Source organism: Paralichthys olivaceus, chromosome 9 (genome assembly GCF_024713975.1).
Source record: "Paralichthys olivaceus isolate ysfri-2021 chromosome 9, ASM2471397v2, whole genome shotgun sequence".
NCBI classification, from domain to species: Eukaryota; Metazoa; Chordata; class Actinopteri; order Pleuronectiformes; family Paralichthyidae; genus Paralichthys; species Paralichthys olivaceus.
In genome coordinates, this window is record NC_091101.1 from 2,082,943 (window position 1) to 2,110,093 (window position 27,151).

The 27,151-nt window shown below is 40.9% G+C and overlaps 3 protein-coding genes across 5 annotated transcripts; 2 read left to right on the plus strand and 1 right to left on the minus strand.

Annotated features, from left to right (window-relative positions):
- The first annotated feature begins 8,187 nt into the window (after positions 1 to 8,187).
- LOC138411434 (paramyosin-like) lies at positions 8,188 to 9,300 on the plus strand. Its single transcript, XM_069531750.1, has 2 exons — positions 8,188 to 8,346; positions 8,431 to 9,300. The coding sequence occupies exons 1-2, from the start codon at positions 8,335 to 8,337 to the stop codon at positions 9,205 to 9,207; spliced, it is 789 nt and encodes a 262-aa protein (XP_069387851.1). The 5' UTR covers positions 8,188 to 8,334; the 3' UTR covers positions 9,208 to 9,300.
- Positions 9,301 to 15,322: 6,022 nt separating this feature from the next.
- Positions 15,323 to 17,581, plus strand: rab33ba (RAB33B, member RAS oncogene family a). The gene is made up of 2 exons (XM_020084087.2): positions 15,323 to 15,728; positions 16,480 to 17,581. The coding sequence occupies exons 1-2, from the start codon at positions 15,501 to 15,503 to the stop codon at positions 16,978 to 16,980; spliced, it is 729 nt and encodes a 242-aa protein (XP_019939646.1). The 5' UTR covers positions 15,323 to 15,500; the 3' UTR covers positions 16,981 to 17,581.
- A 2,200-nt stretch (positions 17,582 to 19,781) lies between these two features.
- On the minus strand, positions 19,782 to 25,588 carry LOC109627538 (uncharacterized). Of its 3 annotated transcripts, none has more exons than XM_020084099.2 (6): positions 25,085 to 25,588; positions 24,827 to 24,886; positions 23,852 to 23,983; positions 22,688 to 22,834; positions 20,313 to 20,370; positions 19,782 to 20,228 (listed from the first exon to the last, which is right to left on the minus strand). In XM_020084099.2, the coding sequence occupies exons 1-6, from the start codon at positions 25,247 to 25,249 to the stop codon at positions 20,119 to 20,121; spliced, it is 672 nt and encodes a 223-aa protein (XP_019939658.1). In that variant the 5' UTR covers positions 25,250 to 25,588; the 3' UTR covers positions 19,782 to 20,118. The 3 variants fall into 3 exon arrangements, with proteins under 3 accessions (XP_019939658.1, XP_069387874.1, XP_019939667.1); XM_069531773.1 differs by having other exon boundaries at positions 19,782 to 20,225; positions 25,085 to 25,558; XM_020084108.2 differs by lacking the exon at positions 23,852 to 23,983 and having other exon boundaries at positions 25,085 to 25,559.
- Between the last annotated feature and the right edge of the window lie 1,563 nt (positions 25,589 to 27,151).

The following is a 27,151-nucleotide window of genomic DNA, read 5'->3' on the forward strand; positions in this document are numbered from 1 at the left end:
TGGACTATGATTACAACAAGACTGCTTGATAAACAATATACTTACTCAGATACTCCATTATAGATAGCTGCCATTATTGACAATAATTAATTCATTTACTTTCCATTATGTTACAAATTGTTTATTCTAATCAATGTTGTAAATACTGAAGTTCTCCTCACACTGTACCCACTCCACCATGGCTTTCTTCCACTCAGTGGTGACACCATTGTTCATGGCCTGTTGGTCCCCTTTGAAGCTATCCACTGTATCCCTGGACCTTGTGTACTTAACCTGAACAAGCACACACAAACGTGGGTTTTGTGGGGTTTTCCCTGAAGTAAGAAAGTGTAAAGACTTTGTTGATGATTTTTAAGTTTACTTTATAAACCACAAAAAAGTTTCACCATGAACAACAACGAAATCTTGGAATTTAAAATAGACTCTGAGCTCAGAAACAAAGTTGATAAAACAGATTAAACAGCAATGCAATTAAAACATCACAGCAAGTCAATTTCTCCAAACACCATCTGTCACAATCCCAGACTTTGTTAAAATACAACAGATGTAATTCTAAATCCCACCTCAAACTACAATAAACTAGTTCTGCACAGATGCTGGATACCTAAGGTAGAAATGAATTACAGATACTGGAATATTAGGTTTGCTATTTGAAAACAGACCAAGCACATAGAGCATTTTAAATGGAACGTAAAATATATTTTGTATCAATTGACAACCACAGCATGATAATCAGTTTTATATATTTTTATACAGTCATTGGGAGCAACAGCATCCCAGCTTTCCACAGCTGCGGAAAACACTCCAGCTCCATATGGTTGCGTATCCTGATTACACCGGGTTATCGCTGTTCAGCTGAATGTTTGATATAAATGCCTGCTGTCAGGGGCAATCTGGGGGATAACTGTCGGTTCTGGGTGTGCGTCCATGTGCACTATAATGAGAGTGATGATGGTGTAGTCTGATCATGACTGCATGTCATGTTTACAGATTACAACAATTTTAACACAACATTTAAAAAAAACGATTAAAATATTCTGTCACAACAGCATTAGGAAGTAGACTAACCAGTCACTTCACCAGTCAGCCTACCTATTTATATCTAAAGGTCCACACACCATTAAGTCTGCATATGAGCCTGTTGACCTCTCAGACCTGTGCCACCTTGGGAAACACCTTGGTATTCCGGCTTCAATCCCAGACATGAAGAGATGTTAAAGTTTTTAAATACATTTTGTGTGTTTGTTTATTTGTGTTTTAGAATGTAACATTAGTTTCTCTGACTCATTGCCTCACCATAGACTGTATATACAGTATGGATGATGCATCTCAACTTCCTCCCACAGTCCAGAATTGAAGCCAAAATATCACAGATACGAAGGCTACCATCTTGCACATTTGGAGTCTGCAAAGTAGCAGTCATGGGACGGAGCCGCAATAGCGAGGTTTCACTGATACACGCACTCAACCAATCGTGAGTCGGTTTCAGTTGTCAATCAATTTAGTTTCCCCCAGCTTTACAGCATCAAATAGCTAATTAAAACTTTAAACTTGATCGAATGTGAGTCTTTGAGAAAATGTTACTTGCTGTGTACGTTGACTTTTTAGTTTGGTTCATACATCTTTCTTTAAAATGGAGAAAACTGGATTTATGATGCATACTGCAGCCAGCCATCAGGTGGAGACACTTTTTGATTACTGTTGGGGAGCAGTCATATCATCCATATTTATATACAGTCCTTGGTCCTCATGAATGATGTTCCCTCTCCTCATTCACTCTCAATCAAACAATCAATCAAAATATTTGAATAGCTTAATAGGCTTGATAAGAAGCAACATCTTCTGCACCTAACCCTCAGCAAGAGGAACCAAAAACTATGAAGAAAAGAGACCACCACTGCTCTCACTCACTCACTCACATGACATGATAGGCCAGTATTAAGTGGAAGTAAAACAATGTGCTTCATTACCACACTCTCCAAGAAATGAGGCTGCAGGCAACATAAAGCTTATAACATATGAAAATGAGGAGTGAATTTGAGCTGTCACGAAGGACAGTTTTTACTTTTATTATCATCTATTCATTTTTCAGAAACTAAAGCAATTAAAGCACATATTTTACCACTGGAAGGAAGAGAAGTATACAGAATCATGCTCCCCTTAATCTTTCACATCATATCAGTAATATGAATTATTTCCTTTATATAATCATTATCTTGCATTAATGTTTCATATTCCATCTTTACAACACCATTAAGTCTGGTGTTAATACTAGCATGCACTTCCCAGACCTTTGATGAGGTATTTTCATGGCCCTGGAGGCACACAATGCAACCGTGTAAGGAAGATTGCTTTAGATGGAAGATGATGATGCCAGACATCTGATTTTGATACCAATAGGAAAATGACTTGACAAATGTTACACAATTACAGCAGAAAGCGTTCACTCTTCCATGCTTCCATGTATGTTCTGCTGCCACTGGTCAGCATACAAATAACTCAAGAAGACATATTGCAAACAACAGTGTGATTCATACCAGCAAACGTTGGTTTATCTAGTCTGCACATACAGCAAATAAAACAGCAGCAGTGGAGGACTGATATCATGTGACACGTGGTGCGTCACCACACTGTTCATGTAGGGCTCTGACAGAGAAAGCGAGACAGAGGCAAAGATAATTCATGTGTGTGCACATGTGAAGGACTAGTCACCCCACCAGCAGAAAACCCCCTGGTAGTTATGACGTGGGTAATCATTTACTAACATTACCCTGACATCACACATCGTCAACAGAGTTTCCCTCAAGCTATGAAGGCAAAATTAGGCCACGGACAGGATTAGAAAATCGTTATAATCTGGGTTAAAGGATGAAATGATGGAAACAGGGTTTTCCTTTGAATTCATGAGAAGGATCGACTCTGTCTTCTTAACTGCTGCACCTGTGTTTCAGCCTGCACTGTCTGTGCCTCATGGAAGGCCTCCCATCCGCCTGGTGACTTGTGTCTCTGTGCCTAGTTGCCCATGATCAAATATTGGCCTTGACTTTGTCACAGATTTACCTCCTTCACATGATAACCACTCACCACTATCAAGTGTTTCTTTAAGACAGTTCACTTTGTGTCTCTCACCAAGCTTCTCTCACTCTGATAAATAGCTGACCAAGAGGTCAACCACATCTCCTGTCTCGCAAATTCTAAGTTTTGAAGACCTTGCTAGGCATGTTTTAAAATGTTTTGGAATTCAAATCTCTGCAAACATTATTTTCAATTTGAGGTTTCTTTCTTTAGAACTACAGCACATTTTTACAATATTTCTCCAACACATTTTCAGAATGTTTTTTGCTGTTCTCCAATTGCAGCAGTGGCGGCTGGTGGAGTTAGTAACTCCAAAATAGACATATACCAAAAAGCAAGCAAACATATACCAAGGCATCACACCAGTGTATTTACATGAATGAAAACAACAAGAGCATAATAATATGCAATAATAGAGATGAACAAAATATCAGTATTTTACGGTAAAAAACAAAACAAAACACTGTTTTTATCCAAAGTAAAAGATGAACATTGTTGTGATAACAGTGTTAATTTTACCAACCATAATGGATATAGAAATTGACTCAATATTATCCATGATACTTTGCAATGACTACCAACTGTAAACAGTTGCAGGTCATCTTTAGTTGAGGGAGGAACACATGAAGTGTTGTACAGATTAAGCTTGTGAAGGTCGTCCTCATGTTGACCAGCCTGAAGCTGCCGATCTCCACCATGTTGCTGCTGTCACAGTGGATTCTAAGGACATCAGGTGTTGCAGTGCTTCATGAAATGAAATGAAAAAAGTCACGATAAAGGATGTTTTATGCTGAAATCATTGTCACATCTGTAGATATTAAAGAACATAGGAGAAACACAATAATTTACAGATACTGTAGAATACAATAATTACAATACTTTTGACACTTGAGAAAGCTGTAGCCAATCAGCTGCGTGACTTTCTCCATAAGAACAGTTTATTTGAGGATTTTCATTCAGGATTTAGAGTGCATCATAGCACAGAGACTGCACTAGTCAAAGTTACAAATGACCTCCTAATGGCTTCAGACAAAGGACTCATCTCTGTACTTGTTTTGTTAGATCTCAGCGCTGCATTCGACACCATTGACCATCAAATTCTTTTACCGAGACTGGAACATCATATTGGCATCAAAAGAACCGCCTTAAGCTGGTTTAAGTCCTATTTTTTAGATCGATCTCAGTTTGTTCATATCAATGATGAATCCTCCGTACATACCAAAGTTTCACAGAGTCCCACAAGGTTCTGTGTTAGGACCACTTCTATTCAGTTTATATATGATTCCTTTAGGGAACATTATTAGGAATCACTCCATTAATTTTCATTTTTATGCCGATGACACCCAATTATACTTATCGATCAAGCCTGATGAAACCAATCAGTTAACTAAACTTCAAGAATGTCTTAAGAATATAAACAGTTGGATGACCTACAATTTTCTGATGCTAAATTCTTGTAATTGGACCCAAAAACCTCAGAAACTCTCTTTCTAGAGACTTAGTTACTTTAGACCGGATCCCCCTGGCCTCCAGCTCCACCGTTAAGAATCTCGGCGTTGTTTTTGATCAGGATCTGTCTTTTAATGTCCATATAAAACACATTTCAAAGACTGCTTTCTGCCACTTACGTAACATCACCAAAATTAGACGCATTGTTTCTGAAACGGATGCAGAAAAACTTGTCCATGCATTTGTTACTTCTAGGCTGGATTATTGCAACTCTTTGTTATCAGGTTGCTCCAATAAGTCTCTTAGGACTTTGCAGCTAATTCAGAATGCTGCTGCACGTGTTCTAACAGGAACCAAGATCAGAGATCACATCTCTCCCATTTTGGCTTCTTTACATTGGCTACCTGTTAAATCCAGAATAGAATTTAAAATTATCCTCCTTACATACAAAGTTCTTCATGGGCAAGCACCATCATATCTCAAAGAGCTCATAGTACCCTACTACCCCTCCAGAACACTACGCTCTCAGAATGCTGGGTTCCTTATGGTTCCCATAGTCTCCAAAAGTAGATTGGGAGCCAGAGCTTTCAGTGATCAAGCTCTTCTTCTGTGGAACAAACTACCATTTTGGGTTCGGGAGGCAGACACGGTCAACACTTTTAAGAAAAGACTTAAGACTTTCCTCTTTGATAGAGCTTATAGTTAGGGCTGGCTCAGGTCAGCCCTTAGTTATGCTGCTATAGTTATGCCCCCCCCCTCTCTCTATTATCATCCCCATCTCTAAACATACATGTCTCATTGATGCATGTTACTAACTAAACTTCTTCCCTGGAGTTTCTGTGCTCTCTCGTCCAGCAGGTTCTCATGGATCATGGCTGCTCCCTGTAATTGATCGTGGTTGCCACTACTGCCATGGCCCTGCCTGACATCCACTCATTATTACTATTAGTCATAATTCCATGAAATTAATATTAACTTGTTTATTATTGTAGCATTGTTAAATGTACCACCACTGCTAACCACTGCTCCTGCGATCATTGTCTTTCATTGTAATTGTACAATATGTTTCTGTTGCTTTGTTCTGTACACGTGACATCCATTGCACGTCTGTTCGTCTTGGGAGAGGGATCCCTCCTCTGTGACTCTCCCTGAGGTTTCTTCCACCTTCTTTTCCCTGTTAAAAGGGCTCTTTTTGTGGGCAAGTTTTTCCTCACTCGAACCGAGGGTCTAAGGACAGAGGGTGTCACTCCCTGTACAGATTGATTTGATTTGATTTGATTTGACATGTAATATCAGCTGTGTTAAGCAGCCAAGACTGGTACTTACAGTTTATTCTGTGTTCAGCAGGTGGAAGCACCACAGATTTCAGCCAAACTGATGTACTAAGAGAAATAAACATTGTACAAATATATAAATTGTCTTTCTACCACATCTGTAATATTCAAGGTGATAATCTCTCACAGTGCTGGTGATAACTTCAAGTCCCTCAACTTCTCGCAGTGTTAAAACAGATACATATATAATAAATATGAGAACTGTTTACAACAGTAGTGTGTGGAGATTATAATCACATCTAAACTGTTATATAATTACACATTTGCACTGAGTCTAATTCACTGTGAATTCCATAACAGGCTAAAAAATGAGGTTGTGAGAGGTGGTTCTACGAGTCTGTATCACATGCAACTTACACATGCAGCTTATTAATATTAAAATGATAACACAACCATTTACTAAAGCTAGTTAAAGTTTGAATTTCCCTACGGGAATTAATAAAGTATTTCTGATTCTGATTCTGAACGTGCTTCAAACTGTTCATTGGAAGTGTTAAATAAATGGTAAATTACCACAATAACATCAAAAACCACTTGAGGCATGTAAGTATCAGTGGCGGCTGGTGAAAAATATTCTTGGTGGGGCTGTGCCGTGCCATACTCAGTTTTCAGTAACCATCTCACTACGATTTAATACAAACTGCAGGATACCAGTTCTTTGTGAAATAGTAGGTATTTATTTGATCAATAAACAAAAATAAACATGTCAGTCATTTTACACAAAAACAGACAGCTAACAGTATACTGCATACTGCACAAACCAATTAAAAAAACTAAACTTAGAAAACTAAATCAAAATAATATATACAAAAATAATAATAATATAATTGATAAATAATGTAAATTATTAATAGTTGTTGCCGTGTGCTCAGATAGTAAGTAGAGTATGCATCATCAGACTACAGACTGAGTCTCGTTCTTAGTGTTTACTAAGTACACATTCCTGAAACACACACAGTGCTATTAACAAACACTATTAAGATGAAATAAAAGGAGGTGCCATATACTGCTGGATATCTTATGACTCATACTCTATACAACCTGCTAGCCAAGCCTTTCAGCTGTACCATTTACGGGAAAATGCTTGGGTGTACGTTTGACCTTTTTCGTGGGCTTGTTTGATTTTTTGATTTGATTTTAATATCAGCTTAATGTGGTCCAATTTCACAGTTTTTCAACCAAAGTTCTCCTCTCGAATGGAGGTTGGAGAAGAGATTGTATGATCACTGCTGCTCAAACTCAGGTTCCAACTGACGGCAAAAGCACGAGATGGCAGCATCACTACCTGAGATATTTTTTAGAGGAAGTGGTCGTCTATCTTCATATACAGTCTATTTTCTATACAAGATTTCATTGTTGTTGTTGACATATTTCAGTTTGGACCAAAGAAGAGAACTGACCAGCAGTGCTATATCACTTGACAGTGTCTGAAGAATGTTATAAAATTGTTGTGAATCTAACAGTTAGCTAGAAATATCGCACTGCCATTGTATACCTGCAACAAACAGTGCGACTGCAACTGAAAACAAATCAACAACACACATCACGCCTAGAAGGAAGCTGCAATCACTGTCAGCAAGTCGTGATGCCAAACGCAAGAGATTAGAGGGCAGTAGAGAATCTTCAGAGAAGTCAGATACAAGTATTTCTGATTTGCTGTTTGGCATTTGCATGCTAATAATAGCTACCTAGCCCAGCAGCCGTGTACACTGCATTAAAATACTAATGATTCCTGTACACTTGTATTGATGTGCAAGATACAGAAGTTAACCTGATACAAACAAACACCCTCTGGGTCAGTCATGTTGTGTATTTACAAATATAGCCATAGGAGACGGTCTAGTTCCACTAAAACCCTGTGACCTGCAAGTGTTCAGTGCTAACTTGCTGTTTGTCATAAATCAGAATCTGGTTTTATTGCCAAGCAGGTTTACACATACAAGGAATTTGCTGTGGTGTATTTGCGCAAGTATAAATATAGAAAATATAAAAATAGGAAACAAAGAATTAAATATAAAAAATAAATATACTACAAGCATCAAGGGGAGGTATTGTGGAACATGGGTATAGTAGCTGCCGAGCTAAAGATTTGTGTATGCTCTGCAACAATGTGCATCATATAGAAGTCAACCTGATAAACCCCCAGGGGCAGCCATGTTGTGTAGTTATAAAAATCGCCATGGAAACTGTTGCTTCTTAAAAACCTTCTTTAATGATTTTTGTGGGGGCAACCATCAAAGTGATTGCTGGCTTGCAAATCCTTAGATGTCAATCAAAGGACCAAAGACTCTACAGACTGTAGAGGACTTTGTTCCTTCGAACTACCAAACTTATGAATAACAGACCATCAACTGAGAAGACCACAGTCCTTGTTTGTGAAGACAACAATCCTGCCTACGGAGACAACAACTGATTTGTTCAGTAAAATTCATCAAGAAGACACTTCTCTCTTAACCACAAATCCCCCTTTACCGAAATGGACATTCCGGTAAAACATTTTTTTTTAAGAAATGTATGGTCAGGTTGTGTTGAGTCTACTTCTAAAAATGAATTCCATGTTTCTGTTTTTCAGACTCGTGGAACATTGCAGTCTAAGATAGAGGCTCTGAGAGAGAAGCTCAAACAGGAGGAGGAGATTCTGATAAGGATGAAGGAGAAAATAACAGCTCGCTCTAAAGCCCACAATGGCAAACTGGCTGTACAGAGCAACAAAGTGAAGGCTCTGGAAGAGGACAATGTGGCTCTAAAGGAGAAAATGACAGCTCCCTCTAAAGCCATGATTGGCAAACTGGCTGTAATGAAGGCTCTGGATGAGGAGCTCAAACAGCAGGATGAGCTTCTGATGGGGGTGAAGGAGAAAATGGCAGCTCGCTCTAAAGCCCACAATGGCAAACTGGCTGTACAGGGCAACAAAGCGAAGGCTCTGGAAGAGGACAATGTGGCTCTGAAGGAGAAGGTGGCCCCTTTAATAAGGGATTTCAGCAGGGTTGAGTTTGTGGTGACAGAGGTGGAGGAAAGGCAAGCTCACAACCAAAAGATTGACTCCATGGACAAGGAGACTCACACCAGCGAGCTGCCTCAGGATGAGAATAACGCTCTTCAAGAAGAGCTGATGAGGCTCAGAGCTTCTTGTCATGAGGTCTGCCACTGTCATGAAGCTGATGTTTCCAGTCGTCAGCTCAATGGAGAGAGTAAGGATGATGTCACTGAGGAGAATTCTCTCTCCAGTGTTCTCCCTCAGAAACCAAATAAGACTTCACTCTGGAAGAGAATCCGCCACGCTCTGGGGTTGAGAAAACCAGAGCGTTGGAAGAAGTCAGCAGTGCCCATCCAACAGCACCTGAGCTGACCTCACCTTCTTCACCTGCTTGAGGACTGTCAGGGTTAATGGAGGGATTTATGTGTGATTACAATAAATGTTTTTTTACTATTTTTACAAATACTTTATTGGTTATTGTATGTTTTTTAAAGGAAACATAAACTTGAAGAGCTTTTATGGGCACAGTCATGGAAATCGCAGTGGAGTGCTGCTTAAAGCTGTTCATTACTGTATATATATTTGTCTATCATTGCGTGCTGAAAACCAATGATGTATTCATTCCAATGAATACTAGATGGTCAATGTCCTTCTCTAAGTGGGTCTGGAACTCACACATGTGTAGGTCTTAAATGGTGGAGAACACGGGCTCTCCGGCTCTGCAGGTTGATGATAATGAGGAAAGTAGCAAAGTGAAAAACATAGAAAGACTGAAAATATGAGTAAAAATTGAAACATTATATACAAAAGTAGGGATAATGCTTTATATCAATTCAAGTGTTTATTGTTGTTGAACAGCTGTACAAGGAAACTTAAGTGCAACTCCTCTCAGTGGTACAAAGAGACAACAAAAAAAGTCAAAAGAAAACAAAGATCACAGATCGACCAACAACTCATCATGTAAAGAAACTGTCGTAAATAAATAGATATTGCATAGACCAAGGAAAAACAATGAGGGAGGCCTAGGCAGATTCCTGTGGGGAGGAGTCGCCCTCTAGTGGATGGAAAGACATACTATACGTCCAGTGGCGGCTGGTGGAGTTTTCTCCGGGGGGTGCTCTAACTCCAAAATAGACATATACCAAAAAGCAAGCAAACATATACTAAGGGATCACACCAGTGAATTTACATGAATGAAAACAACAAGAGCATAATAATATACAATAATAGAGATTAATGTCCTCTGATAGCCTCCTTGGAAGCACTTCACATGCTCACAGACACACCAGAAAACCGCACACACCCTTGCCAAAGGGCATGCACGCGGTGTGCATCATTACTTCTGGTAGTGGACTTTTAGGCTTAAAACATGTTGAAAATGATGCCATTTCAAGTATGAATGTCGGGGCTTGCGGACACTACACTGACACCACAGGAGCAGTATGGAGGCATATGTGTTATTACATCTGAAGAAGGGGTCACTGTTATGTCTGAAAACAGAGCCTGTTGTGTTTGTGACAGGTTACTGTGCCTTTAAGAGTTTCAGCACTGAAGTATGGCAGGTGTCGTAAACTGTGATGTTCGGACAGTTCAGTAAAGTAATGAAACGAAACTACACGGTGTGATCATTGAGTCCTTGCAAACATAATAGTTTGGCTGCAACAAAGTTTATCCCTGAGACTCCAGAAGTGTTTTGTAAACGTTCATCCCCTCAGTTGATTTGAAGTGCCAGATAACTGTTGGATTAAGCCTCACTGCCTTAAATGTTTGAGGCATCAACAGAAATAGAGATGAGGTCAACATCCATGATGTGGTCCTTCAGACACTCCATAGTGTGAGGGGCAATTATATTGCACACAATTGCCTCAGCTTATAAGTGAATGTAGACATTTCTAAATAAGCCAGTTGATTGTAAGCTCTAGTTCTGTTTCACTACATTGTAGGCAAACTTTCCCTCTTGAGCTGATTGTTTCAGGGAACAGCCTTGACAATGACTGACAGCCATGACAGCGAACCATTATAATAAGCCTTTTTCAGAAAAGATCACCGGAGAAAATCCCGAGAATTGGGTTCAGACTTTCTGCGAAGATTGCCTTTTACATGAAAAATGCAGCGGGAGATTCTCAGGAAGAGACTCTCTGGAGCTTCAGACAGGATATTGATTCTGCAGCAGAGATCTTGTTTACAGCACATCGTGTCAGTTGTAATGACCAAAAGCTCTCTTGACATCTTTGTTGGTGTCTTCTACGTGTATGGCTCCGCTTTTTCATCAGAAATATATATTTTTAATTATTAAATAGTTTTGTATTCATTACTCTCATGTCTAACCCGTTGCTCTCTGATCCCACCCCCCATTCAAGTGCTGAGTCTACGGTGGTGGATTGGAATCCCGGTGGTGGTGTCCCTCCTGTGTTGTGTTTTGCATGTCGGCTTGTTTTTGTGTCATTTTTAGTTGCTTCACACGTGGTGTTCCTGGGATTCCCTCTGTTTTGCACCATCTGGCACAATGAGGCTCAGCCCTGATTGGCTTCCCTGGATTTTCCTAGAGCAAGTGATCCTTTACCTTTTTAAAATAAGTTATTTTGTAATTAATAAATCTTGTATTCTTGAACTGTTGTCTCTGCCTCGGTTGCAAATAGATTATCTTAATACTAGATATAATTGTTATATTTAGAATATTTCCCTGGGTGAAACTCCCAGGGTGGCGTTGTCTGGCAAACTAAATTAAAAACCTTTACACTGCCCTAATTCACACATTACGCCCTTATGTTGCCACACTAGCAACAGCCTTGACAATGATACATTTATTGATTGACACACATCAAAATCAGTGTTGAATACATACACATGGTGCTTGTGGTTTTTGTTTGATTTAGGTAATGGAAAGTGGGTCAGAACATGATAAACATCTATTTATGTAATGAGACAAGTCAAATCATATAATTGTTATTTTGATTGTGATGAAAACCGAGACAAAACCAGCACAATGGGTATGATGCCAGAGATAGAGAGCAGGGTTTGGAGGGAAAACATTACAAAATCTAAACGTAAAATGAAAAACTAGTGCTCTCAAAATGAAAGACCAACGTATTGAATGAAATTAGGAGAGAAATTCAAATCTACTTAAAAAATTAAATTAAATTAAATAATGTCAGTGTAATAGAGGCAGTGGCCTCAGTGAATGTCACAGGCTTAGAAAACAACACATGATTGTGCTCATTCCTCATTTATTCATCTAAAATTTGATGCTTAAAATTCTGTACTATTGTATTGTTTCTTTATTGGTCCCATATAAATTGTAATTTCTTCATACATATATTAGACCAACGATCCACCCAAACACATAATGTATGCTTGATAGACATTCATATTGAATGGAACTGAGCTGCTTGTTCCAAACTACCTTAATAATTATTGGTGCACTTTCAGGTTTGCACCTATAAGTCTATAAATTGTACACCTGGCAAAGTACAATTAAAAGACTATCATTGTCAGATCTCTTTATTTCAGAAGTCTCACCAGGTCAAATTTCCACCATAATACTTGCTGAAGCTTGATTCATTGGTCCAGTTCACTCCTCATGTGACTTCTGCCATCCACAGCAAGCACTTCTAGCTAGCTCTGTAAGTGAATAACTTCAGTGATAGCAATCAAGTCGAAAATGAAAATAAACAAAACATCAACACAGGCACTATGCTATACTATGGAAGAGGATTAGGGCCACTGTGGAAAAAAATTTGAGTTCTGACTTTTTTCTCAGAATTCTGACTTTTTTCTCAGAATTTGACTTTTTTCTCAGAATTCTGATTGAAAAGTCAATCAAGGCAAGACCTTCTATGTTCAATACCCTGTTTTATGTTGTGCCCTTTTTATTTTTGACTCTTGAATCTTGAAAACCACAAAGAGAGAAACAAACAGACGCAACACCACCACACATCACACCAGACCATAACACATTGCACTGGCTTTTAAAGATGGACCCTAAAATTGTATTACTTGACTATAAGGTACCGAATGGCCTCAGACATTCTTTGCACTTTGAAGCACAAAACAACACACGCCCATAGAAGGCCCCACCCCCTCCTCACGATCAGACTCTGTGCCTGTCTGCCGCCAGCGTAAAGAGGACACTCTCCACTACCAACACCCGTAAGGCCACAGGTCCAGACAACATCCCTGGTCTTGTGCTGAAGGACTGTGCAGAGGAGCGCAAGGATGTCTTCACAGACGTCTTTAACACTTCTCTAAGGCAAGCTGTGGTTCCATCGTGTTTCAAGGCCGCCACCATCATACCTGTGACAAAGAAATCTGCTCCATCCTGCTTCAATGACTACTGTCCTGTGGCACTGACACCCATCATCATGAAGTGCTTCGGACAGCTAGTCATGTCACACATCAGTTCCATCCTCCCCCCCACCCTGGACCCCTTCCAGTTTGCATACCGAGCCAAAAGATCCACAGAGGATGCAATCTGCTCTGCCCTCCACCCAACCCTCACCCACCTGGACAGAAATGACTAATACGTGAGAATGCTGTTCATAGACTTCAGTTCAGCATTCAACACCATAATCCCACAACACCTCATCTGCAAACTGGATAAACTGGGGCTCAGCACCCCCCTCTGCAACTGGCTGCTGGACTTCCTCACTCAGAGGCCACAAGCAGTACGTGTCGGCAACAACACCTCGAGCAGCATCACCCTGAACACAGGGGCACCCCAAGGCTGTGTGCTCAGCCCCCTGCTCTTCACCCTGCTGACACACGACTGCACAACATCCTACAGCACCAACCACATAGTGAAGTTTGCGGACGACACAACTCTGTTGGGTCTCATCAACAAGGGCGATGAGACTCACTACAGGAAGGAGGTCAAACTTCTGACCACGTGGTGCAGAAACAACAATCTCCTACTGAATGTCAGCAAGACCAAGGTGATTGTTGTCAACTTCCAGAGAGGCCACACCCAACACCTGCCACTGACCATCGATGGTGCTGCTGTGGAGAGAATGAGCAGCACTAAATTCCTGGGGGTGCAGATCAGTGAGGACCTCTCCTGGACCACCAACACCGCATCACTGGTGAAGAAAGCCCAGTGGCGCCTCTACTTCCTGCGCAAACTGAAGCGAGCGAGTGCACCACAACCCATCATGTGCACATTCTACGGGGGCACCATTGAGAGCAATACAATGGGCATCTGCGAACTGCAAACTGAAATTGACAATAAAGCTGACTTTGACTTTGACATGTTTACATCTCTGTTTACCTTTCATGATGGCTCAGGTCATGTGGGACAGATTTAGTCAGTGTTCGCAATCAACACTAAGCAAAGTGTAGAAGCTTAAAATTTCTGTGCTCCCACATCGGAACAAGCTTCTATACCTATATTATTTTCTCTAATTTTCTTTTAAATACAATTTGAATGGCATCTATTATTTTAATGTAAAGCCCTTTAAAGTGCCTTGTTTCTGAATGAAACAAGGCACTTTGCCTTACCAAATGACCACAAAGATTGTTGTTTATGGTGGCTTTGTGTGTATATCAGTGTGGAGGTCTTATGTAGGATGGGGGGGGGTCCATTGTCTTATAATACATCATTGCTTGGAACCATGTGAGCAGCTGAATATAATGGATGGATAAACAAACTAAAAGATATATGTGTTATTTGAAGTTCCCTTCTCTCGTTTTCTCTCGAGCTGAAGAAGTAGATATTCAAACTAACAGCAATGCTAAATTGCCAATTACCTGGAAGTAAAACCAAATAATATTGACACAAAAGGAAAGGAGCGTGAAAAGTGCCTGGGAGCTTTGTGAAGTGTGGGGATAATATCCCTGCTGAAATCATTAAGGCCTGTACTACTGTTGGTAAATGTTAGCCTTTTATTCAAACTGGTAATAGTTAACAGTGATGGCAAATGCTGGGAATGAAATGGGAATCCCTCTGTTTGTTTATCAGGCTAAAAGTCAGATGTCTCAAGCTCTGCTGCTTCAATCTTACCAATCTTTTAAAAACGTGCTTGGACATGACGTCAACTTTACTACTTGACACTGCCTGGTGGCATTTTATTAGTTGAATTATATTTTTGTAAAATCTGAATCTGCAAAGTAACTTTAATTTGAACTGTGCAATAAGTGTAGAAGAGTAGAACTCGCACTGTTGGTTGGTGAAGTTGAACAAGAGAACGACATGATATGAAATGGAAACGCTCTGTTACTTTCAACTGCCGTTAGTTCTATTATGTGACCAGCAGGTGTCGCTCTCCATCAGGCAGCGCGCCGCATGTGAGAGTTCACACAAACACATGAAATCAGCGGCGAGCAGAGCTTAAAATGAAGAAATGTGAAGGTCATACAGTGTCACTGGTGTTCCCCCCCCTGATAGCTGAGGGTCTATTGATAGTTTGTTAACCACCAGAGCGCGGATGTCAGTGTTCGTCTTTCCCACTGCACTGTGAACGCCGCATACAGTGGATCTCGCGAGAAGAGACTTCAGCAGCCAGTCCAGTACGTGGCCTGACAGCTGGGAGTGTTTGCTGTGGCTTGTCCGCTGGCAGGTTGAGGCCACAGGCTGTGCGTGATCGGGACCCGTATGCACCAGGACGCCTGATACCCGCTGTAAATCTCCTCCACGTCTTCGAATCGTGTCACGTCCACTCTGTCAGCGTGGCATGGCGGAGAGCGGGTCGTCGGTTGCATTCTCCGGCTCTCTGACGAGCTCCACTCTTCCTCCGCCGCGGACCCGCATCTTCAAAATCATCGTGATCGGGGACTCGGGGGTCGGAAAGACGTGCCTCACCTATCGCTTCTGTGCCGGCAAGTTCCCCGAGAAGACCGAGGCCACGATCGGGGTGGACTTCAGGGAGAGGCTGGTGGAGATTGATGGCGAGAAAATCAAGGTGTGCAAAACACAACACTCTCTAAAACCTGTGTGTGTTCCTGTTCTTATATCTTTGTGAGGAGCATTTTAACCACAGACCCTACATAGTGGGCACATTTTCCCTGTCCTCACTTTTTCAAAGTCTGTTTGAGGGTTAACACTTAGTTTTAGGGTCATGGTATGATAGTAAATAGTAAATGTTTGTTTTCGTTTTTAAATGTAGATCATTTGAGTGGAAGTGTCTGTGCTTTTTACAATTTGATTTGAATCGTTGAAATACGTTAAAAAACAACAACAAGCTGCAGTGTGTTGTGTATCTGTATGTTGTGTGTCTGTGTAATGTATTTGAGATTATTTAGGCCAACAGTGGAGCTCTAGCACAGGGTGTGGTGGCCCTCTGCTTGTATGTGTTTTGTATTGTTGTCTCCATCTCTAGGCCTTCCCTAGGCTGACAGGGATCACTTGGGCCAGATGCACCCAGCTACTATAAAAGCACACAAAGTGTCCCCCCCTCATGTCTCATATTTCCTTTCTACTCTAGTTTTCTACCAGCACCCACACGCTACCCCTCTCATACATCGTATGCAACACCAATACCACCAATTTCTACAGCTTGTTCCCTCTGATTGGTTCATTTTAAAATGCAAGATGTAACAACAGGAACAAGCTGCATCAAGCTTTGGTGCACACACAATACTTCTTAGTAGCACAATCAATTGCTGGTTTGGGTCTTCTATTGGGATTTTATATTTCCTTATTGTCTTCTACAGATCCAGCTGTGGGACACTGCAGGACAAGAGCGCTTCAGGAAGTCCATGGTGCAGCACTACTATCGCAATGTGCATGCTGTTGTCTTCGTCTATGATGTCACCAACGCTGCTAGCTTCCGCAGCCTCCCTGCCTGGATTGAGGAGTGCAAGCAGCACGCGCTGGGCACGGAGGTACCCAGGATCTTAGTTGGAAACAAGTGCGACCTCCAAGACTCCATCCAAGTGAGCACAGATGTGGCGCAGCAGTTCGCAGATGCCCATTCCATGCCACTATTCGAGACATCTGCAAAAAGCCCTAACAGCCAAGGAGAAGGAAGCTGTGGCAGTGGAAACAGTGACCACGTTGAGGCTATTTTTATGACGGTGGCCCACAAACTAAAGTCTCAAAAGCCTCTAGTGTTGAGCCAGCCCCCTGGGGTTTCAGGAGGCACCATCAACCTGAGCAGGGGGATGAGTGATGGGGGAGATGCGAACAGGAGCTGGACTTGCAGCAGCTGCTGAAGAAGAAGACTGGAGGGAAAGAGGGATATAACTTTAGCTTCAGACTGAACACGGCCACTGAAACTGAAGATAAAGTGAGCTGAGGAAACAGTGGTGGTCTAGAAAGATTGAGTGGATCCAGCCAAATGGCTTCAAAATCAGAACAACAGAAACGATGTGTTCATTTGAAAACAATACATTTTTCATGTGCTTGTGCTTGATATTGCAAATGACCTTTAAAGGGTTTGGGGCAATGTGTTTGCTGCCTTGGGATGTTGGTTTATGGAAATTATTGTGAACACAAAGTCAGAACCTGAGTCAGTTATCCTGAGATAGTCATTTTTAAAGTCTCAAGTAAGTTACCTTGTTTTGTGGCAACATAAAACCCAGAAGCACTGTGGCATTCATATCGTTTTTTATTATTGGGGGGGGGGGGCTTTTCTTAAAATGTAAAATCTGAGCTTTGAGCTCTTGTGAGAACAATGACTCAAACAACTTTGATTTTTACGAGTGTAGACCAGTCCAGATACAATCAGGATCGTCTCATGTCATGAGAATGTAAAGTGTGAAGAGCAGCTAATGAGAATTACTGGTGAGGATATAAAATAATTTTACAGACAAATGACTTGAATATAATTTGTTCATGCAGATAAAATAATCCAACACATAACATCCTACAACCTGTGATGCTGTGTAGGCCTTAATCTGTGGCACTGCAGTACTGACTGCACCATATGGAGAAGAATTGGGCAATGCCTTCTTTGTTATATTGCCGATATATACAGTACATGATACTCTTAGCACTGGCGACCAGTCAGGGTGTACCCCACTTCTCAGCCAACATCATCTGGGATTGGCTCCAGCTCCCCCTCCACCCTCCAAGTATAAGCAGTATAGCTATTAGAAGGATGATATTCTTTTAATTTTCATTAAAGGTGCCCTGTTGAATGTTGCTTAAAAAAAAGTTTAAGTCCAGTGCTTTTCATCATGTTATCATGTTCATTATTGAACCCTCTTAGACACATTGAATCCTGTTCCATCTTTAAAAACCATCTGAAATTGATCGTTCTGCATATGAAGACAGACGCTGTTATCAAACAACAGAGGGGACATGGATTCAGATCTACAGTAAATCTGCTCATTATGGTGTTTAGACCCAGAACATGACTGTGACTAAGGGTGGCATTTCATTCTGCTGTTAGCATCCACACTATTTATAGATACTCCTTTGAGGGGCTTGAGTTCCTCTTCAGCATGGTACAGCAACCTCTGAGGCTGTTTAAAGCCTTTGTTGCTGTGTGCTTCTCAACTGTTTTGTTTATCATCCGCTGTGAGATGTGTTTTCATCGAGAAAACACTTCAGACATCTGTCAGGTCAATACAACTCAGGGGCTGCTTATAAACTGTTAATCACTGATTTTGGTGTGTTTGTGCCCAGCTCAGACTTTTCTGTTACAGCTGATCATTAACTGTACTAACACTAACCTCATTAACATCAACTGTTACTGTAGCTGACTGTATAAAGTCCAGTGCTGAGGGTTTATAGCACGCAGTTGCTTCTTGCACAAATTCAACACGTAGAGACAAAATAGGTTGCAATGTTTCATAGTGTCAAACAATTGGAGGTGTTGGATAAAACCTAAAAATAATAATAAAAATGGCATTTCTACAGTGTAATAAACTGTAATCTTAAATTCTGTATATATTGACCCTATGTCTTTTAGTGGAAGGGAATAATTAGAATATTTTTTTCACAAGTGTTGGAAAACACTGTTTGTCTGCTGGAAATCTACTACATAGGACAATCGTGATTTATGCCCATGATATATGGCATAACCATTTAGATGTCAGGCTATCCTGAGAAAGTAACTTTTAACAGCATCCCCAACAAATAAGAAAGTAGCGAGCTTGTTACAGCCACACATCACCAAAGTCGATTGGAAGAAAACCCTTGCATTTTGCCCATGTAACCAATTCATGTGCTTCACCTTATAAGAATTAAAGGTAGTAAGTGGTTTGCAGGTAAATTTTAGATGTGGGAAGAAGAGAGTATGGTAAAGGATCACTATGTGGCATTGGTAGTTGCCCTCAGTCAAACTATTAGTATCAATACTGGTAGAGAAAAGACACATTGGATCCCTAGTCACCTCAAGCCAATCAGTATGGCAACATAAAGCACCATAATCTACAGAGCCTATAGAGAACTTCCAGCTGAATCTGCAGGTCCCCTCGGCTTCACTGAGTTTTATAGTGAGTCTATAGTGTCTGGACCAAAACTTGATTGCACTGGTTTGCTGTCATTTCCCTAGCTTTGTTACGGCCACAACAGCAGCTGTGTACAGAGATAGAGCCGGCAGACACAGTAAAGTAGCAGCTGTTGAACATGGTGGAGCATTAAGCAGTAAAAGAAAGGTTCCCTCAGGTGAACACTGGACTTTAGAGTCATCAGATGGACACAAACACCACAAATTGTTTGACCACAAATTCAACTTACCAACTTCAAAGCTGACAATCTAACAGCTTCGTTTTTACTGCCTTCAAGTAATGGTCTGTATTTATATAATGTGTTTCTAGGCATACTTTTTTACAATGCAGCCATTAATAACAAATACTGCTTATGCATGTCTCAAAAACAAAATCTCAGTTACAGAATAGTGTTTATTCACAAAGTGACCAATTTGTCTCCAACAGTGAACAAACTATTGAAGACAAAAAAGGAATACATTTGCAATGGATATGTTTTGTGCAACCTTGCAATAAACAACCCCAACAATTAATACTGTAGTCTTTTCTGTTTTAAAGTAGTTACTGTAAGTCAGTAGTTGCAAAAAGTCAAAAACTTCAGTCAGGTTTTATTTATTAAATACACATACATCTTCAAATTTAGAACAAAAATATCAGTCACATATACAGGTATTTCATATAGGCTTTGGCAAGGTTTAAATGGAATCTGGTCATAGAGCAAATAAAGACGGTGCCACAGTTTTAAGTGCTTGGTCTTATCAAGAGCTCAAGTTATTTAAAAGTCATTTTATAACGTATAATGTTTAAAACTGCTGACTGCTTCAGCAGAGTTGAGATTTCTCCCCTCAGTGCATCCATAACAAGTAAGGCACATCTTAAATCACCGGAATAAAGAGAGTGCAGACAGGATTTGTGTCAGGTCAGTCTGCTGTATGGAGGTAGTTTGGAGGGTCCCTCCTCTTCCTCAGCAGTGTACTGCTCAGTGGACTGAGGTGGAGAGTTGAAGAGCCTGTCATCACCTCCTGCTGCACATAGAGGAGAACTACATCACAGACTGACAGAAGCAATTGCCAAACGATTGCAGCAAAGATGGCTTCCAATCAAATTACCTTGCCAGGTACAAACCATCTCACTGTCCCCAGGGTCGCACTGAGGAACCAGGGTCTCCTACAACATGCAGACACACAAATTGTACATAAAGGTCAGTTGGATTAAAAAAGTCACATCCTTAAATATCCTTATAGTCACTCATATCAACAAAAATCATTGTTCTCAGAGTAGAACTTCTTTGGAAGGGAGGGATCTGTGGTATCCTGTACTTGGATTACAAACAAATCAACATTTCAAGTGAAAAGTGCAGCTGCAGATGCAGCTCAGGAGTAAAATAAACAGTTCATGCTGTGATATGTTTAGTTTCTACAATGCTACAATAATGTAACAAATGCCAATTCTAAATGAGCTGTATTTTGAAGTCTAACGAATAGTTCAGGGGAAAACTGTTGAGTTATTTTAAGGATCAACCATCTCGTGTCATGTAAAACCTTTATGAACATGCATCCAGAAGTTCAGTGACAGTAATTACCAAGTGAACTACAGTAGTACAGTATTATTGATCAGGATGATAATGAGCATCGCCGATCTAACACGCAGTGTCAGGTGGCAAAACAGCAATAGAGACAAAGAGAGAGAGAGAGAGAGAGAGACTATGGGAGGGGAAAAGAAACACTTAGTTAGCAACATGTAAAATAAATAAATGTTGGGGCAGAGAGACAGAAAGAAGGGGAGAACTGCTCAGTGCATGATGGGAGTCCCCCATGCTGCTATAGGTCTAGACTGACCTATAGCAGCATAATTTAGGGATGGCTCAGGACTCACCTGATCCAGAACTACCTATAGGCTTTATCAAAAAGGACATTTTAAGTTTAACTTTAAATGCAGAGATGGTGTCTGTCTCCTGAACCCAGAGTGGGAGCTGGTTCCACAGGAGAGGAGCCTGGTAGCTGAATGATCTACCTCCTGTTCTACTCTTACAGACTCTTGGAACCACAAGAGAGCCTGTGTTTAAGGAACGAAGTGATCTATTTGAATAATAAGGTGTTATGAGCTCTTTGATATATGAAGGGGCTTGATTGTTAAGGGCTTTATATGTGAGGAGCTGGATCTTGAATTCTATTCTGAATTTTACAAGGAGTCAATGTAGAGAAGCTAAGACAGGAGTAATGTGATCTCTCCTTCTAGTTCCTGTCAGCACTCGTGCTGCAGCATTTTGGACCAACTGGAGACTTTTCACAGACTTCCTGGGACATCCTGATAATAAAGAGTTACAGTAATCTAGTCTAGAGGTAACAAATGCATGGACTAGTTTCTCAGCATCCTTCTGAGACAGGATGTTTCTAATATTGTGCAGGTGGAAGAAAGCTGTCCTAGAGACTTGTTTTATGTGTTGGTCAAATGACATGTCCTGGTCGCACATAACTCTAAGGTTCCTCACAGTGGAGCTGGAGGCTGAACTGATACAATCCAAGGTGACTATCTGGTCAGACAGTGATTCTCTGAGATGTTTAGGGCCAATTACAGCAACCTCAGTTTTGTCTGAATTTAGAGGTAAGAAGTTTTGGGTCATCCAGGCCTTGATGTTCTTGAGACATTCCTGAAGTTGAACTAAGTGATCAGATTCATCAGGCTTCATAGATATGTACAGCTGGGTGTTGTCTGCGTAACAATGGAAGTGTATGTGGTGCTTTCTCATGATGTTGCCTAAAGGGAGCATACAGTAGAGTCCTGATATTTAGTTTAGTACATAATCTGACTTGTGTTGAAGGAAATGTAGGAGATAAACCAGCAGCTCCGCCGCCAGTAGAGGACACACTGCCGTATGAACAGACAACCGACACACAGCTGATATGCGGAGCAACGGCAGCCAGTGAGTCCAGGGAGCCACGGAGATCGACGGTGAAGACTTTGTGATCGATCGACGGGATGGCAAATTTAATCCCTACATGTTGTTCCAGTCTCTGTGACAGAATCTTATGATCTATGCTGTCAATTAAGGCCCGCGGGACACTTCCAGCCTGTGGTACAATTATATCCGGCCTGCAATAAAAAACATCATATGTCTATCTTAACTGGCCCGCCACTAAATAGGACACACACTTTATTTTGTGAAATAAAAATGTATGTATAATGAAGGCAGGGTCACTAACAGAAGTGGTTGTTGTTTTTGACCAAGATCTGACTTGATGTACAAGAATAAACGGTCATGTCGTCCTGGTTCAAGTCCACATTGTTCAGTTCTTATTTCACTATCTTCACTAATCATAAAAAATTCTACCTGTACATCTGCCTTCTTCCTCATTGCCAGCTCCATTTACACACATGCAGATGAGAGACTGACAGATGCAGCAAAAGTAATAATGAGACATGTCAGCAGGTATAATTTAAGATTCTTTTCAATAACATTCATTTGGATTATGTTGTTCCCTACCAGTCCAGTTCTGGCATCATAGCAGCCACAGCAGGGAAGACTGCGGCAGCCCACGTAGGCAATGAGAGAGGAGAGAGTCAGGCTGATGGTGCAGGTCAGCAGTATGGTGGCATTGGCCCCCTTCACCATCCGATGAAGCACAAAAGTCTGAAGACACACATAAAGAATGCCAATGCAGCAGATCATGTTTTAGAAAATAACCTCAAAACCTGAACTTACAGGTCCGTTGCTGTTGCACTGCTCACACAGTTCACCAAGCAAATCTAAATTAAAAATCTAATGAAATTGAAATTCTTTTTCAAAATTTGTACAGCAATGTATGACGTAAAAAATATTGCATTAATTAATTTCACTCCCCGAACCTAAACCCAGGAACAACATATATATTTCCTAAACTACTATTACAACCTCATGAACATGGCATGTTACTGACAAGAAACAGCATGAAAAGCACAGGTATAACCAACAACATTTGCGACGCCTTTGTTCCATTAACTTTAATCAATGTTTAGGGTTGGGTCAATGGAAAACGCCATCAATCACCCCCCCCCAAAAATGTGCAGCATGACAGATCTTAATTAAATTTGGCATGCTTGTCACACGACAACCTGTCATCATCTTTTCTTCGTCAGCGCAAACTACAGGTCTGAAAGCACTGGAGCCAGTATGGAACACGTACTCCTACTACTTTGTTATTTGTCCTTAATCTCTCTGCTTTTCTCTCCCCATTTCACTGCCAGTTTTCTGTTGCTCTCCATCATGTGGGGTGACACTGCATTGCCATTGATTGAAGTAAAAAGTAGGAGTGCTTGATTTGATGCAGCTGAAGTCTCTTATTAAAGCACTTTTCTGAAGTGAGAAATATTTGTTGAATTTGATATGGTACAAATAATAGAATTTTAGGATACATTTACAAAAAATGTTCTTACATGAGGTCCATTAGTGGTAAATATTTCAAAAAGTCAATTTCAAAAATATTTTTAATTCAAGTAAAAGGCTCTCCGATTTAAGTACGTCTTAAGAACAAATCAATGAATCAGCCCACCGAAGAGCCATGGCTTTGACTGCAAATGCTCTCTCCCCCATCGTCTACACGCTTCAAAAAATATTGGGTATCATTCAGAGGAATTTGTTTGTCGTGATGTATCTATGTGTGATGGTTACCACTTGAGGACTGTCATGGTGGTGAAAGACGTCTTCATCCTCCTCTCCGTAAGTTAGTGTCAGACAGGCATACCCAGAAATAAACAGCACAGCCACACAGGAGAGTCCTGCTGCTGCCACCATCACACTCACCTGCAGAGACAGGAGGACATGTTCAACCAACTGCTAAAACACTGCGCAGAACCCTCAGACTCCCAGGAAGGAGGAAACACGCTTCAGAAAGACATACCACCCCATGTCCCATGTTTGAATTTTATAGGGTGAATTTGGGTAATCTGGGACATGTTTTGCACTTTGTATATATATATATATCATACCTTTCTGTAATCCTTAGTATCTTTTTAACCACACCAGTATAAATCGATCTTACTCAGAGAAGAGACGATACAGCTTTGAGGGTTCTTTGTGCAAAAGAATTCTGCCACAACTGATAATCTGGGACAGGTCACTTTTAAATGTTACATGATATTTCCTTGTGTACTGTTTTTTGTTGTTTGTTACACAATGTACTGTTCTGCAGCTGCTGTAGCACTTTGGTCCAAGAACATTTCTCCCCTGGTAACAATAAAGTATATTTGACTGATCTGATTTGGTAATCTGGTACACTTGGCCTCATCTGTGGCTGAGGGGGTAGAGTGGTCGTCCTCTAACCAGGTCAGTGGTTCAATCCCAGTCTTCCCTTTTCCTTTTCTTGGGCAAGATATTGAACCCCAAATTTCCCCTTCTCATAGAGAAAAGAGCACAAGTTTTGCACTGTGTGAATGTAAAACTGTACTGTAAATCAAGGATTCATACGAGGTTAGGGTGGGCGGTGGAAGGAAAAGTGGATCTGGTGTGTTAATGGAACGCTATGCACTGGTCCGTGCACACCACTAATGAGATAACACTTCCATAGGATCAGATAACTCAAACATCTTGGTGGCATAAGACTTTTGGAGTTAAGAAATACAAGTATTCTCAGATACAGATACTTACCAAAACGGAATTTTTCCTTTGAGAAGCAAACAGCGCCAAAACACCTGGAGAGGCCATGATCTGAAAGGCAGCGAAGCTTCAAGAGTAAACGAACAGTCAGGCAGCGTGAGCGACACTCAGAGGATTAACGCGAGTGACGTCTGGAGAACAACAAACATTCAATGTGTGTCACAGTACGTGCCAAGAAACGTGCCACCAGCAAAACAACGCACGTAGCAGCCGCAGGAGAAAGTTTCTAACAAAGGGTCAGGAGCTCACCAGTCCTCCCCACACCGGCGTCCTGGTGCCACTCAGCACAGTGTCCTTGCGGAAAACAGCGTCCATAAAGCCGCAGACTATACAGAGACCCGCACAAGCCACCTGGAGGATACCGAGGCCGAGCACGCTCTTCTGGTTCAAATTAAAGTACCTGTACCGGTCCATCTCCGGGTTCTCACCAGCCTACTAATACTCCGCACTCCCCGGCCCGAGCTAACTCTGACCGCGGGGATTTGTGTTGTACTTCCTACCTGTAGTTAACGTCACCACCGGCCCACTTGACTTTCTAAGACAAACTTCAGTGTAACATTGCGCTCGCCGTGGGTTTGTGTCCCCTCGGGGTTAAATACGGTGCCGGTATTGACAGCTATGTGCAAAATAACATGTAGTTGTTTATTCCAGTGTCTGGGGCTGTCTGTGTCTGTCTGTGTCTGTCTGTGGCTGTCTGTCTGTGGCTGTCTGTCTGTGTCTGTGTGTGGCGCTCCAGCTGCCCCACCGCTCCAGTTTATCATTAACCTGCTGCTGAGGGCTGCAGGGGCCCAACACCCGGGACTTTGTTTCCCACAGTGTAGACTCCCAGGCTGCTGGCCCCGCCCCCTTCTCCTGATGTGAGTCAAAGAATCGTGATAGGGTTAGGGTTAGGACATGTTTTCATGTGAATCCATTAAAACCATTCTCAGATTTCATTTAACGATGGTTATAATCAATATTGGCCACATTCAATGTGGTTCCCCGTTGTATCTCTGGGTGTATGAAACATAAATACATGAAATATAATAGCTAATAAGGTTTTAGCATTACTTAAAGGTCCAGTGTGTAAGATTTAGGAGAAAGGGAACTATTGGCATAAATTTGATGTAAAATAATCCTCATGTTTTCACTAGCTCATTTCATCTAAATTGTATGAATTGTAGTTTTCTTTACCCCAGAAAAGACCCTTTATATTTAAATACTTTATATTTACATCGAGGGGACCCTCTCTACGGAGGCCGCCATGTTTTTTACATTAGTCCAGACTGGACAAACTAAACACCTTTTGAGTTTTTATGACAACTGAAGCTACCACAGTTTCTTTTTCATGTTTGGAAGGAGAGGGTGAGGTGAGGGGTGTTCAGCTGCAATTGCAACATACAATTTCAACATTAGATATCACAAAACACTGATCTTTAATACATTTGCATTAAAAGCATTCTCTAGCATATTCTTCCTCAGTCAGCACTTCATTCTGATCCTAAAATGTCATATTTGCAAATTAAAGATCACCACCCATGAAATAGTATTAGTACTTACACTTATACTGCTACTTTTTTCAAATCACACCTAAGTCTTTGGTCCTTAACCCTATATTTAAAATATCAATCAATCACATTTTATTTGTATAGCCCATATTCACAAATCACAATTTGTCTCATAGGGCTTTAACAAAGCGGTGACATCCTCTGCCCTTAACCCTCAACAAGAGTGAGGAAAAACTACCAAAAACCCTTTTAACAGGGACAATAAATAACGTAGAAACCTCAGAGAGAGCCGCATGTGAGGAATCCCTCTCCGAGGACAGACAGAAGTGCAATAGATGCCACATGCAACTACTGATAGCAAAATGAATAACACTTAAATATATAAATACTACAGTATTCCTATTGCAGTAATGTAAAAATACAGAAAAATTAGGATTGCACTCAGTAGAAGGCATTTCACAATCAAGGCCCACACTCCCATTCAATTAAAATAAACCTTGTAGCTACATTGGTAGTATAGGTTTCTAGCCCTACTTGTTTGTTTCCATATGGTGGCTGAAAAAAGTATACAACCATATCAATTGACTAGATCCAGATTTTTATTCAGACCTGCACAAAATTATTAATACTAATATTTCTGAATATTTTCATCAAGACTGGCATAAGGGAGGTTAAGTCTTCACAGTCCATTTGCTTGTTGGTTTGTATGCTTATTTGTTTGTATGCAAATACCCCCCCAGAATATTTGACTGATTTCTACAAGTGTTTGCAAATTAATGCAGCTTATTTGATTTTAAGGGGACCATTTGGCCTTGGCGATAGAATGCAC

Bases quoted from the DNA above. Each gene is read 5' to 3' on its own strand.
- rab33ba (XM_020084087.2), top strand. From the start codon at position 15,501: ATGGCGGAGAGCGGGTCGTCGGTTGCATTCTCCGGCTCTCTGACGAGC. The intron at 15,729-16,479 runs GTGTGCAAAACA...TGTCTTCTACAG, and splicing joins TTGATGGCGAGAAAATCAAG to ATCCAGCTGTGGGACACTGC.
- LOC109627538 (XM_020084099.2), bottom strand. From the start codon at position 25,249: ATGGACCGGTACAGGTACTTTAATTTGAACCAGAAGAGCGTGCTCGGC. The intron at 24,887-25,084 runs GTGAGCTCCTGA...GCTGCCTTTCAG, and splicing joins CGCCGGTGTGGGGAGGACTG to ATCATGGCCTCTCCAGGTGT. The intron at 22,835-23,851 runs GTAACCATCACA...GTGTGTCTTCAG, and splicing joins ACCATGACAGTCCTCAAGTG to ACTTTTGTGCTTCATCGGAT.